The 17,959-nt window shown below is 43.3% G+C and overlaps 2 protein-coding genes across 7 annotated transcripts in view; one reads left to right on the top strand and one right to left on the bottom strand.

The window, feature by feature from the left end:
* ACE2 (angiotensin I converting enzyme 2) overlaps nucleotides 1–11,711 on the top strand; it is a 47,025-nt gene extending 35,314 nt beyond the window's left edge. For 2 of the 3 annotated variants that reach the window (XM_005701072.3, XM_018043614.1), the window contains exons 16-19: nucleotides 4,671–4,771; nucleotides 6,518–6,634; nucleotides 8,457–8,651; nucleotides 10,756–11,711. In XM_005701072.3, coding sequence (XP_005701129.2) covers nucleotides 4,671–4,771; nucleotides 6,518–6,634; nucleotides 8,457–8,651; nucleotides 10,756–10,864 — 522 coding nt within the window. In that variant the 3' untranslated portion in view covers nucleotides 10,865–11,711. 3 annotated transcript variants of the gene reach the window in all.
* A 2,108-nt stretch (nucleotides 11,712–13,819) lies between these two features.
* Nucleotides 13,820–17,959, bottom strand: part of BMX (BMX non-receptor tyrosine kinase) — a 46,277-nt gene continuing 42,137 nt past the window's right edge. For 3 of the 4 annotated variants that reach the window (XM_013976673.2, XM_005701074.3, XM_018043987.1), the window contains exons 18-19: nucleotides 16,849–17,006; nucleotides 13,820–15,161 (exon numbers count right to left, since the gene is read on the bottom strand). In XM_013976673.2, the coding sequence (XP_013832127.1) occupies nucleotides 15,087–15,161; nucleotides 16,849–17,006 (233 nt within the window). In that variant the 3' untranslated portion in view covers nucleotides 13,820–15,086. The remainder of the gene's footprint in view (nucleotides 15,162–16,848; nucleotides 17,007–17,959) is intronic. The other variant, XM_018043988.1, reaches the window with a different exon arrangement.

Raw genomic sequence — 17,959 nt, forward strand, 5'->3', positions numbered from 1 at the left:
CTAAAATGTATTTTAAAAAAATATATTTATGTGGCTGTGCTGGGTCTTAGTTGTGACGTGTGGGATCTTTAGCTGCAGCATGCAAACTCTTAGCTGTGGCATGTGGGATCCAGTTCCTTGACCAGAAATTGAACCCAAGCCCTCTGCTTTGGGAGCCTGGAGTCTTAGCCACTGGGTCACCAGGGAAGTCCCCATTGCTTGTATTTGAGGAAGAGGACATGTTTATATTTTTAGAGACTGCTTTCAGAAGTATTGTAGGCAGTTTGGCTTTGTTTCGTCTTAGTGAATCATCTAGGTACTAGAAGCTTGTTTTAATCTTAGACCCCAGCCTTGGACCTCCTTTATCAGAATCTGCACTTTAACAACCCCCCAAGTGGTTTGTAGACACAATAAAGACTGGGAAGCAACAATTCAGACCACTGTTTCTCAAGCTTGACTCACACTGGAGTCATTCAGGATGTTTTTTAAAATATTAATGTTTCAGTCCCATTCCCAGAGATTCTGACTTACTGCTCTGAGGTGTGGCATCAAAACCCACTCCAGTATTCTTCCCTGGAGAATTCCATGGACAGAGGAACCTGACAGGCTACAATCCATAGGGTCACAAAGAGTTGGACATCACTGAAGTGACTTAGCATGCATGCATCTGGCATCAAGTCATCAAAGTTCCCCAGGTGATTTTGATTACAGCACAGCTTGAGAACCACTGAGGCAGAGATGCATTTCTGGACAACAAAAAGTTTTACAGAAAATCAGATTACTTACACTGTCATGTGAATTACTTTAATCAGCTATTGCTTTCTCCTAAACACCTGTCTCAGGTTATCCAGTTTGAAGCAATTTGTTTCGGGGAAAAAAAGAGAGGAGAGGGTTGCCCCAGGCAGATGGAGATCAAAGGCATAGATGGAAGTGTGGCACCCAGGAGGCTTTTCAGGATTAGAGAACAACCTGGCATTATTGGATAAAACAGTCCAAGGTGCTACAGAAAATTGTTCTTTTCACTGGAGAGAGTCAAAGATGGCATTTCTACCCCCATACTTTTCTTGGGAAGTTAACTATTGTCCAAGGCTCCATAAGCAAAACATCTAGATATAAATATCATGTCATTGTTGTTGTTTAGTCACTAAGTGATGTTCAACTATTTGCCACCCCATGGACCATGGCCTGCAGGCTCCTCTGTCCATGGGATTCTCCAGGCAAGAATACTGGGGTGGGTTGCCATTCTGTTCTCCAAGGGATCTTCCCAACCCAGGAATCAAACCTGGTCTCCTGCATTGGCAGGCGGATTTATTACCACTGAGCACCCAAGGAAGCCCATAGTAGGAGTAAAACATGAAGATTTAAAAACAAGTATAAAATGGAGGTGTATCACTTCTCAAACTCTGAAAGTTCAAGTTCCTATTTCTTAGCAATCATTGTCTCTGGGGTTATTTCTCCTTCTGTCCTATTTTTATTAGCTCTTCCTTGGACTGATAAAATTGAATTTTAATTTAAAGTATCCAGTAGATCAGGATTATTTTCAATTATCTTTTTTCTTGACATGTTTTTTTCCCATGTTCTCTTTCCATGCAGTGAGGGATTAGTAAATAGTCTTGAGAGGGGTGGATGGTGTAATATTCTGAGGCCCATTCACAGAGCAACAGGCTGCTTTGATGACAGTGGAGTTATACTTTTAGCCAGAGTAACTGTCCAGTTCAAGCTACTTCATAGCAAAGTCCACCTGGATCTTTGATACTATATTAAGAACTTAGACTTTACTTTTTTAATGTAGAAATAATAACCAGAATATCAGTCGTCATGTTCAGTTCAGTCGCTCAGTTGTGTCCGACTCTTTGCAACCCCATGGACTGCAGCATGCCAGGCTTCCCTGTCCATCACCAACGCCTGGAGCTTGCTCAAACTCATGTCCATTGAGTTGGTGATGCCATCCAACCATCTCATCCTCTGTCGTCCCCTTCTCATCCTGCCTTCAATCTTTCCCAGCATCAGGGTCTTTTTCAATGAGTCAGTTCTTCACATCACGTGGCCAAAGTATTGGAGTTTCAGCATCAGTCCTTCCAATGAATAGTCAGGGCTGATTTCCTTTAGGATGGCCTGGTTGGATCTCCTTGCAGTCCAAGGGACTCTCCAGAGTCTTCTCCAACACCACATCCATATTAAGAATATTATTATTACTATTAAAGCAACTTTCCCAATAAATGAGTGGTATCAAGCTGGACTCAGTGTAGCAATCCTTTGACGTTTTTTTTTATATATAGCTAAAATTTTCTTTTGAAAATGTAACATTTTCAAATTGAAGTGTAGTTGATTTAAAATGTGTTTGTTTCAGAGGCCCAGAATCTGTTCAATTATACACATACATATATATTTTTCAGATTCTTTTCCCTTATAGGTTATTAAAAAATATTGAGTATAGTTCTCTGTGCTATACAGTATGTCCTTGTTGTTTATTTTATATATGGTAGTGTCTGTCTGTTAATCCTAAATTCCTAATGTTTTCCACCCCCCTTTCCCCTTTGGTAATCTTAATTAGGTTTGTTTTCTATGTGTGTGGGTCTATTTGTTTTATAAATAAGTTTCTTTGTATCATTTTTTTAGATTCCACATATAAGCAATATCTTATGATATTTGTCTTTGTCTGGCTTGCTTGCTTCACTTAGTACCATCAGTTCAGTTCAGTCGCTCAGTCGTGTCTGACTCTTTGCGACCCCATGAATCGCAGCACGCCAGGCCTCCCTGTCCATCACCATCTCCCGGAGTTCACTCAGACTCACATCCATCAAGTCGGTGATGCCATCCAGCCATCTCATCCTCTGTCGTCCCCTTCTCCTCCTGCCCCCAATCCCTCCCAGCATCACAGTCTTTTCCAATGAGTCAACTCTTCTCATGAGGTGGCCAAAGTACTGGACTTTCAGCTTTAGCATCATTCCTTCCAAAGAAATCCCAGGGCTGATCTCCTTCAGAATGGACTGGTTGGATCTCCTTGCAGTGCAAGGGACTCTCAAGAGTCTTCTCCAACACCACAGTTCAAAAGCATCAATTCTTCGGCGCTCAGCCTTCTTCACAGTCCAACTCTCACATCCATACATGACCACTGGAAAAACTATAGCCTTGACTAGACGGACCTTAGTCGGCAAAGTAATGTCTCTGCTTTTTAATATACTATCTAGGTTGGTCATAACTTTTCTTCTAAGGAGTAAGCATCTTTTAATTTCATGGCTGCAGTCACCATCTGCAGTGATTTTGGAGCCCCCCAAAATAAAGTCTGACACTGTTTCCACTGTTTCTCCATCTATTTCCCATGAAGTGATGGGACCAGATGCCATGATCTTCGTTTTCTGAATGTTGAGCTTTAGGCCAACTTTTTCAGTCTCCTCTTTCACTTTCATCAAGAGGCTTTTTAGCTCCTCTTCACTTTCTGCCATAAGGCTGGTGTCATCTGCATATCTGAGGTTATTGATATTTCTCCCGGCAATCTTGATTCCAGCTTGTGTTTCTTCCAGTCCAGCGTTTCTCATGATGTACTCTGCATGTAAGTTAAATAAGCAGGGTGACAATATACCCTAATCTCCTATAATTGTTTTTCCTAAAGGGGGGAAGAGAGGCAAGCTTTGTGCTATTCATGATCTCTACTGCCATCTACTGGAGGAAAGGGTGAATTTTTTTTCTCTTTGAACAGGTTTTTCCTGGACTACACAAATTTTACACAAGCCGTTGGTTTAGCACTGGAAAACAAGAATTACCTTGTCTACAAAAAGCTATTTTTTCCTTTGAACTTGAAGTTTCTTTTTCTTTTACACTTACACACCTGAGAACTTGCTATAAAAATAGTAAAAGGTCAGCATACTTGTCTACAGTATATGGATGTTTTAACCAAAACCAATGGCACACATAACTCCCATCTATAAACCTACCCTAGAGTGCTTATTTCAGCTTACTTTAAGTTAAATTCAAAGGACCAGTGAGCCCTGTGGTTCTTAAAGCATTGGTGCTGGACCAGCAGCGTTAGCACCATGTGGGAGCTTGTTGCTGCTGCTGCTAGGTCGCTTCAGTTGTGTCCGACTCTGTGAGACCCCACAGATGGCAGCCCACTAGGCTCCTCTGTCCCTGGGATTCTCCAGGCAAGAATACTGGAGTGGGCTGCCATTTCCTTCTCCAGTGCATGAAAGTGAAAAGTGAAAGTGAAGTCGCTCAGTTGTGCCCGACTCTTCGCGACCCCATGGACTGCAGCCCATCAGGCTCCTCCATCCATGGGATTTTCCAGGCAAGAGTACTGGAGTGGGGTGCCACTGCCTTCTCCATGGGAGCTTGTTAGAGATGCAGAATTCCAGATCTTCTCTGAGGCCTGGGTCCAGAATTCAGTGATTTGACAAGCCCTCCAGGTGATGCCAGGGCACACTCAAGTTGGGGATCACCGACTTTAGGCAGAGCTAGAATCTTTGGCATATTAGACAATTTAAAATTAACACACGTCAGGAAGTCCCTGGTGGTCCAGTGGTTAGAACTCTGAGCTCTCTCTGCTGAGGGTGTGTATTCAGTCTCTGGACTGGGAACTAAGATCTCACAAGATGCATGGCATGGCCAAAAAAAAAAAAAAAAGGCTTGTGGAATATCAGGTTTTAATGACCCCATGATCTCTCCTGAGCAGTGTTTTTGTTGTGAATTTGCAGTATGAATGGAATGACAACGAAATGTACTTGTTCCGGTCGTCTGTGGCATATGCCATGAGAAAGTACTTTTTAGAAGACAGAAATGAGACCATTCCTTTTGGGTGAGTTGATGTGCTGTGCTCTCAATCAGTATTTCCCTTACTCTTTGATCAGAAAGTTTTATGCTTCAGCTTTTATTCACGTGAAATTGAGAAAAACCTCCTAACTACTATTAAACCTCATTGATGTCCTGGAATTAGGGCCACCTTTTTTTTAGGGATGCTTGTGACTTATTTGACGTGTAGATGGAAGAGCTTTGTTATTATTAAATGGCCCTCTCCTCACCTCTTCCCCCCGCACTTTCTCTCCTTTCCGTTTCTTTTCCCCAAATGCTCTCATGCACCCTCAGCACTGAAAACAAAAGGCAGAAATCTCTGCCTTCATTGAGCTTGTATTCTAATGTATCTGTTTTGTGTGTGTGCGTGTGTGTGTGTGTGTGTGTGTGTTATAGACAGTCAACAAAATATATAAATGAAATATAGTAGAATTTGATGGTGATAAGTGCTAGGCAGAACAGTTCAACAGGAAATGGGCAAGGGGGTGCTTGCTAGTTGTGTGTGTGTGTGTGTGTGTGTGTGTGTGTGCACGCGCGCATGTGTGTAGGGTTCCATTTTAACTAAAATGGTCAAGGAAGACCTTGTTAGTATTTGAACAAATAGCTGAAACAGGAGAGAGAGTCAGAGGTGCAGACCATGGGGAAAAATGTTGCAGCTTGAAAAATAGCAAGTAGAAAGATCCCGAGGAACAAGAATCCTTCACCTATTGAAGGAACAGCAAAGAGGCCAGTGTGGCTGGAGCAGAGTGAGCTAATAGAAGACAGGAGATGCGGTCGGGGCAGACAGGGCCATGGGGGTGGAAAGGCGAGAAGAAAGTTTGTGTGCGCCTCCAAAGACATTCTAAGGCCATTGGCTTTCCTTCTGCATGAGAAACGCTCTGAAGCACGTGATCTGCCTTGGGTCTTTTTTTGTTTTTTTCAGTAAACATTCGTTGTTTTATTTATTTTTGGCTGCGCTGGGTCTTCATTGCTGCCTGTGGGCTTTCTCTAGTGGTGGCAGGCAGGGGACTACTCTTCGTTGTGCACAGGCTGCTTCTTGCAGAGCACAGTCGCTAGGCAGGAGGCATGTGGGCTTAGTAGTTGGGGCTGGCTGGCTCTAGGGCACAGGCTCAGTAGTTGTGGGGCACAGGCTTGGATGCTCTGTGGCATGTGGAATCTTCCTGGACCAGCGATCGAACCCCTGTCCCCTGCATTGGCAGACAGATTCTTATCCACTGTACCACCAGGGAAGTCCCTGCCTTGTATTTTATTAGGATCAGTCTCATCAGCTGTGAGAGCATAGTCTTATCACATCCTACTATAAACCCCACTCCTCGCCCTCACCTGTGGGGGCAACATGACGAGTTTTGCCAGGAGGGGCCCAGTTGGAAGATATCAGGGCACTGCCTCTGTCCACGGAAGGGAGCCATCGCTGCCCGCCATGTTATCACAATCCTGGGTCACCAGTGATTCCTCGCTGATTCTTCTGCTGCTTTGTTTGAAATATTTCTATCACTGAAAAAAGCTGTGGTTCTTATATGGTAGCAGAACCAATCATGCCAAGACTTGTTCTCACACTTTAGGGAATTGAGTTCATGTGCTTTGGGCAGTGTCAAGGTTATTGGGACAGTGACATCCTTCCATGATGGGCCCTGCTCCAGGGCTCTCCACTCTACTCTGTGATTGTCCCCCGATCTCCAGCAGTAGAAGTCTTCATTCTCTTCACAGTGTCCTCTGTGCCACCAGGGAAAATGTTTCTTTTGTTTCTCCACAGGGAAGAGAACGTGTGGGTGAGTGACAAGAAACCAAGAATCTCCTTCAAGTTCTTTGTCACGTCACCCAACAATGTGTCTGACATCATTCCTAGAACTGAAGTTGAAAATGCCATCAGGTGATATTTTACTTTCAAATGTAGGATAGAAGGGTGAGGGGGTCCCAATACAACAACAGTAACGAAATGATTTGTGTGTTCCTAAAGGTGCCAGGCACTGTTCTGAGTCATTTGCGTGTTTTTCCTCATCTGAAAAACTTGGGTTTTAATTCCAAAAGGATCGCATAGCAAGGGGATTGCCTTCATTGGGTTTCTCCAGATGCAGGTCCTTAGACAAGGATTTGAAAGTGAGTAGTTTATTTGGGAAGTCACCTCAGGAAGAATGCATTGAGTGTGGACCGGAGACAGAATGGAAGGAAGGTAACCTGACATGTTATGAGCAAGTTACCACTGTGGGCAGCTAGAACCCCATTCTGCTGGGAATTCTGGGAGATGGTGTGGAACATGCACCAGAATTGTCCCATCAGAGCTGGGGTATTTATTCACCACTTCCCATTAGTCACTGGTTGAGAACTGCGTACAGGGGACAGTAATTCCCCAGCCTTACTGGTCTGCGGATAGGGCTGAATCTTGTAGCCTGAGAATGCTCTCAGGCAAAGGCAGTAGGTCCTGGCTGAAGGAAGTCTAACCAGCACGCCCAGAAAATGGTAAATGCAGAGGGTACATGGGCAGGTGTCGCCATCATTGCTGTAGGGACTTTGATGCAGAATTCATTTAACCAAAGTCTGAAACAAGGCAGGCAGGGACAGGATTCCTTAGATACTAAATAAGTAAGTGTTAGTCGCTCAGTCGTGTCCGACTCTTTGCGACCCCGTGGATTGTAGCCCACCAGGCTGGATAGATGTTGATGTTTCCCCTTGTCATTAAAAAAAGGAGAAAGAGAAGAAAAAAAGGCTCAATATACCATTGCTATGGGAAATGCTACTAGGTGGCGCTCTTGGGCTGCTTGTCGTCTTTTGAAGCAGAACCAAGACTTGCCGGGCAGAGTTGGCCTAGAAAATCTGGCTTAGTGGGGTTTACAACCCAAGCACACCCAGACTCAGTGGCTGCCTCCACAAGACTTGTCTTGGGGGAAAGTGCTAGCTGAGATCATCACGAAGGAGCCCAGCATTCCTGCAAGCTCTGGGGAGTCCTCAAACTTCCTATTTCCAGAGTGACGAGACTCTTTCAGGTGGAGGTTGCTGCTTGGATCGCTCTCTCTCTCTCTGGCTGGACTCTGACTTCCTGACCTGCACTGTATTCAATGGCAGGAGAATGGGATGCCAGACACTTTGGTTTTCAATCTGGCATACTGAACATTTCACTGTTTTTTGTTTTAAAAGTAACCTTCATCCTTTTTTCCTCTATGAAATTCGGCCATATCCCAGCACAGTGCTGGAGAATTTGGCAAAGGCTCCTTCCCTGTGTTCCTCCCCAGAGCTGTCATTTATTAGGATGTCAACACCTTTTATTTGGAAAATGCAGCTGTTGAGACTTGTGTATAGGGCCTGATTCATTTGTAGAAGAGGTGGATCTGATTGTCCTTTTCCATTATTTGATATAAAGTCATTATAGACATACTTCAACAGAAGGGAAATTCTTACCAAACATGCAACTTAGCCTTTACAACACAGTAGTCACAAATGAACAAATGCCAGCCATCTGCACATTTCCACACTTGCAACCTCATTTTCCAGTGAAGCTGTTTCCAAACCTAATCTAGATCACACGGTATGGAAGAGGTATAATTGTTAAAACTCAAATCTGTCAGTGAACCTGGTTATTGACTTTGATTTCATTGCTTCTTCGGGTAAGCCTTATCAAATCCTTTTGGAGACAGTGATATAGGCAGTAAATCACTGCACCGTTTTCTTTTGCCTGAGTGTTTTGCTTTTGGGAATAGGTTGTGCCGGGACCGTATCAATGATGCCTTCCAGCTGGATGACAACAGCCTGGAGTTTCTGGGGATTCAGCCGACGCTGAGACCCCCTTACGAGCCACCTGTCACCATATGGCTGATTATCTTTGGGGTCGTGATGGGAGTGGTAGTGATTGGTATTGTTGTGCTCATCTTCACTGGGATCCGAGATCAAAGGAAGTAAGTGACCTTTCTTGGACTTATTTATCCTAAAACAGAACAGTTTCATGAAAACTAACTGGAAAATTTGCAGTAAGTGGTAGGTTGTACAAGCCAATTACGCATGTGGACAATTCCACAGCTAAACATTCTTGTGCACCTGCTAGAAGTTCACCAGATTTCATCAGCACTTCACCACCCTAGCAGGCCCCACCATACAGGAGATCTCCAGCCTGGGGTTTACTACTGGTATGCCCCAGTAAACTCCATCCTGGCCACAGCATCGTTTCCCTACTGCTAAAAGGCACTCCAAGTTCTGCAGTGGTGAGTGGGCTTGGGGCGGGCGGGGGCGGTGGGGGGGGAATTATCCTTACTGAGGAGTCCTCCTTGGTCTAGAAGTGATCCTAGAGAATGCGTTAGTGATGGATTTGAACTGTGAAATCGTTCAAGAATGAGCTCTGAGGTTTGCTCCAAACTGCTATGCTTGAATCCTCTGCATCCCTCCTCCCATGGCCTGGACGCCTTACTATACCCTCAGTTCATGGGTCAGACACCCTCTAAATTGTTCTCAAGTTGAAGATCCAAGTTCACTGTGGATTTAAATCACCAGAGGCCTGATGTATAGTTGTGTCCTGCCACTAGATTTGTTTTCTGATCTTGAGACAGCGTTTATTTTGTTGGACTTGTGTAATTGAGGTTAATTATATTTTATAACACCTAACAAAACTCTTTGCACACATTAGGTTGTTTAAATGTGTTCTTTAATTTTTATATGCATTAGTCTGTTTTGCTTAGTCTTCTTCACTATATTGTTTCCACAAATAACTTCATTTTTAAAATTAGGCATTGACAAAAATATATTCATGTAGTAAAAATGTTTTAAATACAAAAGGATATATAGAGTTTCCCTGTCACTCTTTGCTTCCAAGTTCCCTTCCTAAAGTTGACAAAAATGGTCAGTTTAAAAAAATTTTTTTTTAATTGTATAGTTGATGGACAATGTTGTGTTAGTTTCAGGTATACAGCAAAGTAATTCAGTTATACATGTACACACATCTATTCTTTTTCCGACTCTTTTCCCATAGAGATTATTAGAGAGTACAGAGTTCCCTGTGCTATACACTAGGCCCTTGCTGGTTATCTATTTTATATATAGTAGTGTGTATCTGTTAATCCCCAAGTCCTTATTTATCCCTCCCCCCCTTTACCCTTTGGCAACCATAAGTCTGTGACTCTGAAAAATGATCAGTTTTTTGGAGACCCAGTGTATCAGAATCTGAAATTTTAGTAAGGCCCTCAGGTGGCTCATACGCACATTACAGTTTGAGAAGTGCTCTTCTTCATAGTACAGGTTTGCATGTGAGATGCTATTCCAAAGTTCATTCATCAAAGAAATTCTTTTTGGGCTCCTCCTTCATGCTATACACTGCATTAATAGAAGCTACACAAAAAAATAAGACTGCTTATGTATTTCTTACATTAATGTATTCAGCAATTGTATAATATATAACTATGTAATTATGTTCATGTATATATAAGACAGAGATTCAGAGAGGCCAAGAAACCCTCTCAAGTTTGCACAGCTAGTCAGTAACGCATGGAGATATGCACTCGGTTTCTAAAGCTGGTTGTTGTAGTACAAAGCGGGCCTATCCTGACCTTCATACTTTGGAAAGTGGTAATTTAGTAGGGAAGCTTTTTATAATGAAGTGATTGGCTAAATGACCACTGAGTTCCTAAAAATAATAATAATGGTTAATATTTATTGGAGATTATATGCCAGATACTGTGAGTACTCTGCCAGCATTATTTCACTGAGTTTACATATTTGCCATCATTTTCTGAATAGTTAGACTGAGGCACAGAGGCCTCCACTCTCAGACTTCAGAGCTTATACCCTAACCAGTCTCCTACTCTGCCAACCATCGTGCCAACTGATCATCGGGCTAAAGAAGTGAATTCAATGCACTCTGGGTGCCCACAGTCCATTAAAAGGGGACTGGTATGCAAATGAGTACAGGTGGTAAGATGCTGAGATGGAAAAGATACCCGGGCCATTGGAGTCCAAGGGAGGCCGTGTCACTCTAAGATCATGATATTAAGGTGAGTTCACTTTATTTAACAGGAAAAATCAAGCAAGCAGTGAAGAAAATCCTTATGGCTCTGTGGACTTGAATAAAGGAGAAAATAATTCAGGATTCCAAAATACTGATGATGTTCAGACTTCGCTTTAGAAAAATCTTTTTAATTTCCTCTTGAGATGATTTTATTGTATGTAAATATTACTTTCACAGTACAGAACATAGGCAATTATAAGAATGTCATTAACTGTCAAAGCTCTGGCTCTGTTCAGGAAAAGCTGTCCAACGAAGGCATGCCTGAGAAGAGGGCATCTCCCCTTGCATCACTTTTAGTACTTGTTTCTGCCTCAGGACTTGACTTCTATTTCCTTAAAGAGATGTTTCTGTTTGAGAATAGAGACAGTATGCCTTTGGCCTCACAGGCTGTTCAGGGGTAATGGAAATGGAAATTTCCATTGTGTTGCTGGAGATGGAAAAAAAGGATACAGGGCAGGAGCAAGTGTGTGGAATCTGGACAGATGGCTCTTAAGGACGTGCCTGTGAATGGATGGAGCTGCGAGGTGGAGCCCGGCATGCACTGTTCACTTGGGTTTACAAGTGTAAAGGAGGACATGCTCTCTTCACGTTAACTTAATCTAAGTACTCTAGTGATTCTCCCCAGTCATGATTGGACCAGAACATGCCTTCTTCAGAGTGACAGGGCTACAGAAGAGAGAATCCAGACAGCCATTGGAGGACATTGCCTTTTTGCTTTCAAGCTGCTTGGCCACCGTCTTTCTGACATCACCCTAGCCCTAGGGGCCACCATGAACCCCCTCCCAAGCTGCCATGATAGGAACTTGCTCCCGTTGCTCTCTAACTGTGAAGTGCACGAGGACCCCAACTGAATGCCGCTTCTGAAGTGGGCTCCCAATCTCTTGAATCTTCTGTATTTACCCATAATGTTTGAGTAGTGCTGAGCACAAAGCTCACAAAGACAATAAACACTTGATTTACACACTCCTGTGGTCTCATGTGTACTTCTGTGCTCGGCCTTCCGTGGATTCTCTCTGCTTTTCACTTCCAGGGACAAAGCTGCCTGGGTGTCCTGACCTCCCACATGTCTTGAAGTGCGTCCCAGTATGTTCAGTTACTTTATTGTATAAAGTGATCATGTTCAATAAAATCAGTTGAAAAGAGTTGTGTTAAGAGCATCTACACTCTTAGGTTAGGAGCCAAACTTGGCAATGGTTTTACAAATCTCAGAGCCCCTAGCCCAGTTCTGAGCACAGAATCCAATACAGACCTGAAAACTGGTATAAAATGGATTATGTAGATTAAAATATCCAAACTCTACCTATCAGTTCACTTTATGTGGTGACCAGCATACTGTAGAGTAACTTAGTCAAGTAAGAAGAACTAGCAGCTTGTGCTCAAAAGACTAGAACTTCCTGCTCACTTTTAGGAAAGGGCTTTTAAAGGCAACATTAGAGCTGAGGGTTGTAGGGTGCCTGATCAGCTTGTGGACATTCTTATGATGGGCTGATGGTGAGGTAGCTTGGGTGGTATTTCAAGAGTCAGCATCATCAACCTTCTGGTTGTAACCGGTCTGGGGTCTACGTGTTGGTGGTCAGGATGCAGTTAAGTTCTTACACCTGGTAGGGATCTTAGTATCTGCCAAACAGCTCAAGGACATGGCTCAGGATATTATCTGTAACCCTTGAGGAGGAACTAAAGTTCCTTTACTTTGCTTTATGGCTAAACTATGATTATTTTGTCTTGATTGACTGTTTTTCTTTGTTTCTGCATTTTCTCTTTTCTCTTATGAAATTTGCCCTTTAGAATGCAGGGAAGGTCTAGGAAGCTAAAGATTTTCTATAAACAAGAGGCAGGGTGATGGGAAAAGGGGGGAGTGTCTTTCCCCAGGAAGGTCCCATAGAGTCCTGCTCAGTTTCATCTTTAGAAGATCAAGTATATAAAAATAAGGAGAAGAAAGAAAAACACCCTTTGGCAGGGGGGACCAGGAAGACCTAGTTTGGGCATGAGAAATCTTTCTCATGGGGGCATTAAGTCTGTGGTGCAAGTCTCTGGTGGATGGAATCAGAGCTGCAAAGACTGGCACCCACTCCTGACAGTGAGCCTGTTGAGGGGGAGGGGCTGTATCATTTGTTCCTTTTTCTTGGGGAGGAAGGAACCTGGCACACAGTACCTGCTAAATAAATGCTCACTGAACATATAAATGCCCTAGTGGCTGTTTCAAAAGTTCCATGAGATTTGTGTGCCTCTGTTAAGAGAAAAAAAAAAAAAAAAAAGGAACAAATAACCAAGAACAATCATTCACAATAGCTGAGGGGGAGAGGAATGAGGAAGGGTGTGAACATCTCTAAAGGGAGATTGTTCTGTCTAGAAAACAGTAGCGTCTTTTCACTGTAACAGAGCCCTTCACATAACCTTTCTCTCTCCCTTCTTGACATTACAGACATGACAATAACGGACTCCAAAATGATGAAAACCTAAGGGTTCAGCAGCAGGCCGTGAAGGTGGACATTCCCAGGAACAGTTTGAAAGCTACAGTACCTTTTAGTAATAGTCCTGAGAAGCTAAAATAGGACTCCTGTACTTCTGTGTCAAGATAGAAGACGGAAAGAGAAAGTTCAGTTATTAAATTAGCCAGAAGTCCCCAGGCTCCAGACTGGAGGATTTTAAATGGTTACAGTAGGCCTCTCTTATCCCCAGTTTCACTTTTGGTGGTTTCAGTTACCCGCGGTCAACCACTATATGAAAATATTTAGTAGAAAATTTCAGAAATAAACAATTCATGAGTTTTAAAGTGGTGAAATCTCGTGACGCCAACTCTGCTCCCCCAGGACGCGAATTGTCCCTTTGTCTGGTGTGTCCCGCCCATTAGTCGCTTAGTGGCCGTAGTTATTAGATCTGCTGTCACCGTCTCACAGTGCGGTGTTCAAGGGACACTTGTTTTTCTTAATCCTGGCCCCAAAGTGCCAGAGGAGTGATGCTGGTGATTTGGAAATGCCAGAGAGAAGCCCTAAAGTTTTAGTTTCCTTTAAGCGAAAGGGTGAAAGTTCTCAATATGGAAAGAAAAAAATGAATGCTGAGATGGCTGAGATCTACGGTAACAATGAATCTTTTATCGGTGAAATTGTGAAGAAAGAAGAGTTCATACTAGTTTTGCCGTCTCACATCAAACTGCAAAAGTTACAGCTGCAGTGCATTAAGTGCTTAGTTAAGATGGAAAAGGCATTAAATTTGTACAGTTAGATATTCTGACAGAGAGACCACATTCACATAACTTTTATTACAGTATATTATAGTTGTTCAATTTTATTATTAGTTATTGCTGTTAACCTCTTACTGTGCCTAACTTATAAATTAAGCTTGATCATAGGTATGTATGTATAGAAAAACATATTATATATGGGGTATGGTATTATCCTTGGTTTCAGGTATTCATTGGGGGTCTTGGAATTTATCCCCTGCAAATAAGGGCAGAGTACTATAGAAAGCAACAATCTGATACAAGACCATGGTTATAATTGAGTTGAAATTCATAATAGTTTGAGCATAAGGAAAAAGGCATCAAGTTTTACCTTAGCATCTTTAAAAGTTGTCTCTGTGACACATAGTTAACATATTATTGAATAATGTTGTTTAGTTTCAGTTGTATATTTGTGTACATGATGACATAAATCCATTGTTCTGATTTGGATATCAGATGAGAACTGTATCATTTGAATTGAATTATGGAACACCTAATGGTGCCCACCACGTAATGAGGTCTCCTAGGGCAATTCGGAATGACTGCACAGAAATATCTGGGAGGTTATTAAAAATACAAATTCTCAGCTTGCGTTCAGACCTGCTGTACCAGAATCTCTGGGGTAGTTCCTAATGAACCTGTGTTTTCATAAACTCTCCAGTTGATCCTCATGCATGCTAAAGACTGAAACCATTGAGACATGAAGGCAGGTGTCACCATTTCTATACTTGTTAATAGCATATTTAATTATCATGATAGTGGTGATATTAAGAAAAACAACAAATATCCAAAAACTAATTTTTCATTTCTGCTCAATCTTTACACATAATATACATCCTCTCTATTTTGCAATCAGAAAATGTGCTTCTGCTATAGGCTGGGAGGTGTAATACTAAGAGAAGCATAAACAAAATTACTAACTTGACCTAAATGTCAAGGAAATCTTTTGTTTCCTACCTTGTTTTTTTCTAGATAATAGAACAGATAAAACAGCACACAGAATACCGTTAAGGAAAACTAGCTAAATTACAACATCTGTGCTAGGCTACTTTCCTTAAAGAGAATGAAAATGTTGGTCAACATTTATACTCATTCTCATCAGATCTTCTCACTTCTTCTTCAAGGCTTGTCTTTTTCCCGAAGTGGTTCAATGGATGATAGGAGCTGCTGAAATGTGGGACGCTTTTCTGGAAGCTAGATAAAAGAAAAATCCAATGGTTTAATTTATGAGGGTTCCGATTTAAAATAAACTATGCAAAATATTTATACTTCAGTCCTAAAACTAGCAATTCTTAAAATGTGGAAATGCTATAGACATTTCTTCTAATGAGAAAACAAATAGAACCCTAAGAATTGGGAAAGAAAAATAAGAGTATCTTTATTTGCATAAGATACGACTGCATACCTTGAAAAACCAAGAGAATTAATGATAGAACAAACCCAAATAACAAAGGAATTCATCAGGAGAGCAGCATATAAAATTAACTGACAAAATCTATAGTCTTCCTGCTGGTGCTGCTGCTGCTGGTAAGTCACTTCAGTTGTGTCCGACTCTGTGCGACCCCATAGACGGCAGCCCACCAGGCTCTGCCGTCCCTGGGATTCTCCAGGCAAGAACACTGGATAGTCTCCATATATATATATATATATATATATATATATGTACACATATATACACATATATACAATAACCAATTAGAAGATATACTGGAAGAGAAAACTCCATTTACAATAGCAACAAACCCCAATAAAATACTAAAAAAAAGTACCCCCCAAATGAGGAAAACTTTAAAATGCTGCTGAAAAACACAAGTGTAGAATTGAGCACATAGAAAATAACATTGGTTGTCTTTGAATAGGACACATCAATAACATAGAGATGATGAATCTCCCAAGTTAGAATACAAACTCTTCCAAATATGAACAAGCTTGTTTTAAGCTGAACAAATTGATTATCTAGTTTGTGGATTTTAAATATGCAAAATAGCTAAGAAAACTATTCAGAAAGAGCCAGACACAACTTAGCAACTAAACCGCCACCAAGAGAAAAGGAAGTAGGTCTGACTTAACAGGTGTCTGTTTCTGAGTGGGAAAATAAAATTATGACTACAAAAAGTGGTAAAGAGTTTTGTGGAAAGTGGACGCTGGGAAAAGAGTTTTGTGCATGGTCAAGATTGACTAAGTTTAAAATAAAATTTAACTGTAAGTGAATTTAAAAGTAAGCTGAGCTTCTTAGGTGGTGCAGTGGTAAAGAATCCTGCCAATACAGGAGACGCAGAAGACACGGTTCGATCCCTGAGTGGAGAGGATTCCCTGGAGAAGGAAGTGGTCACCTGCTCCAGTATTCTTGCCTGGAAAATTCCATGGACAGAAAGGAGCCTGGCGGGCCACAGTCCATGGGTTCACAAAGAGTCGGACATGACAGAGCAAGTAAGAAGAGCATAACCACAACTAAGACTCGACAGAGCCATAAAGAAATATGAAGAAAACTGTTGGCACCTATAGTGCTGGTTTCAGCAGGGGCCCAGGGCCATCGTCACCTGCTCTGTAGCAAGCGTGCGCATGCTCAGTCGCTTCAGTCCTGTCCGACTCTTTTGTGACCCCATGGACTGTAGCCGGCCAGGCTCCTCTGTCCATGGGATTCTCCAGGCAAGAATACTGGAGTGGGTTGCCATTTCCTTCTCCAGGGGATCTTCCAGATTCAAGGACTGAACCACATCCCCTGTGTCTCCTGTATTGCGGCCAACTCTTCACCACTGAGCCACTCGGCAAGCCCCTGGAGCTAGTGCCTGCGCTCAGAAGCGCTCCTTCCGGCGGTGACCCAACACGCAGCCGGATGCGCCGCGCCGCTGCCCGCCCCGCCCCGTCGTGGGGCACTCGCCTCGTGCCAGCAGCTGTACATGATGTGGTAGACGGTGTCCGACGCCAGCTGGGGCCGGTAGAGCCGGTGGCCCTGGGAGACCTTCACGACCACCTGCGAGTTGTCGTACAAGTCGTAGGGCTGCTTCCCCAGGCTGAACACTTCCCACATCAGGATCCCTGCCCCGCGACGAGGGCGGCCAGCCGACAGAGGAAAGAGAGCCCACGTGAGAATGTACAGTTTGTCGCGTGAGCTTCACGCGTCAGCAAGGCTCTGGGTCAGAGCCTGGGTCCCTGGGGGATGAGTCCCAGCAAGAAGGGCGGGTTAGGGAGGACAGACTGGGCTAGCCCTTCTGGAGCCCCAGCTCTCTTATTCCTGCTCCCTGAGGCCCCGACGCCCACTCTTGCTGGGAAACGGGGAGGCGGCCTGGGTCGCTGCAGGGGGAGGTCCCTGGGGCCAGGGCCCCTGGGCTGCTTTAGAGAGGCGGCGGCCCCGTCACAGCCACAGGGACAGCCCCAGCTTCAACCCTTAGAGCGAGGCACGGAAGTCCCCGCCCTTTCTCTCTGCCTTGGCAATAATTTCCTGGCACTCACACATTACCTTTGGGTGGAAATTTAAGATAAGGTCATGGACAACTTTCCGGCTTTTCTATTGCCTCAGTCCTCTGGAAGGTGGTTCTCCACCTTCTTGGCACCAGGGACCCATTTCGTGGAAGATAATTTTTCCCCGGGACCGGAGGGCACAGGATGGTTTTGGGATGTTTCAAACGCGTTACATTTATCATGCACTTTATTTCTAAGCTAATGTTGCCACTGATCTGACAGGAGGCACCAGGTCTCTGCCCTAGAGGTTGGGGACCTTTGTTCTAAAATACTTTGTGGGTCAGGTGTCCTTTTGAGAATCTGCTTAAAACCATTGGCTTCCCCTCAAGACAGTGAATGCACAGAATTTTCTGACTCATTTTCTGGAAGTTCACAGAGTGTTTTCTGGAAGTATCCAGAGTATGGCAGACTCCAGATTAAGCAACTGAGCTCTGGTCATGGTGGGCAGGAGGGTGGCGTCTGGGGCCAGTCAGACATGGCTTTTGAGGCACAGGTTTGCCACTTAACAAGGTGGGCAAGCTTCTTTGCCC

Source organism: Capra hircus (genome assembly GCF_001704415.2).
Source record: "Capra hircus breed San Clemente chromosome X unlocalized genomic scaffold, ASM170441v1, whole genome shotgun sequence".
Classification (NCBI taxonomy): Eukaryota; Metazoa; Chordata; class Mammalia; order Artiodactyla; family Bovidae; genus Capra; species Capra hircus.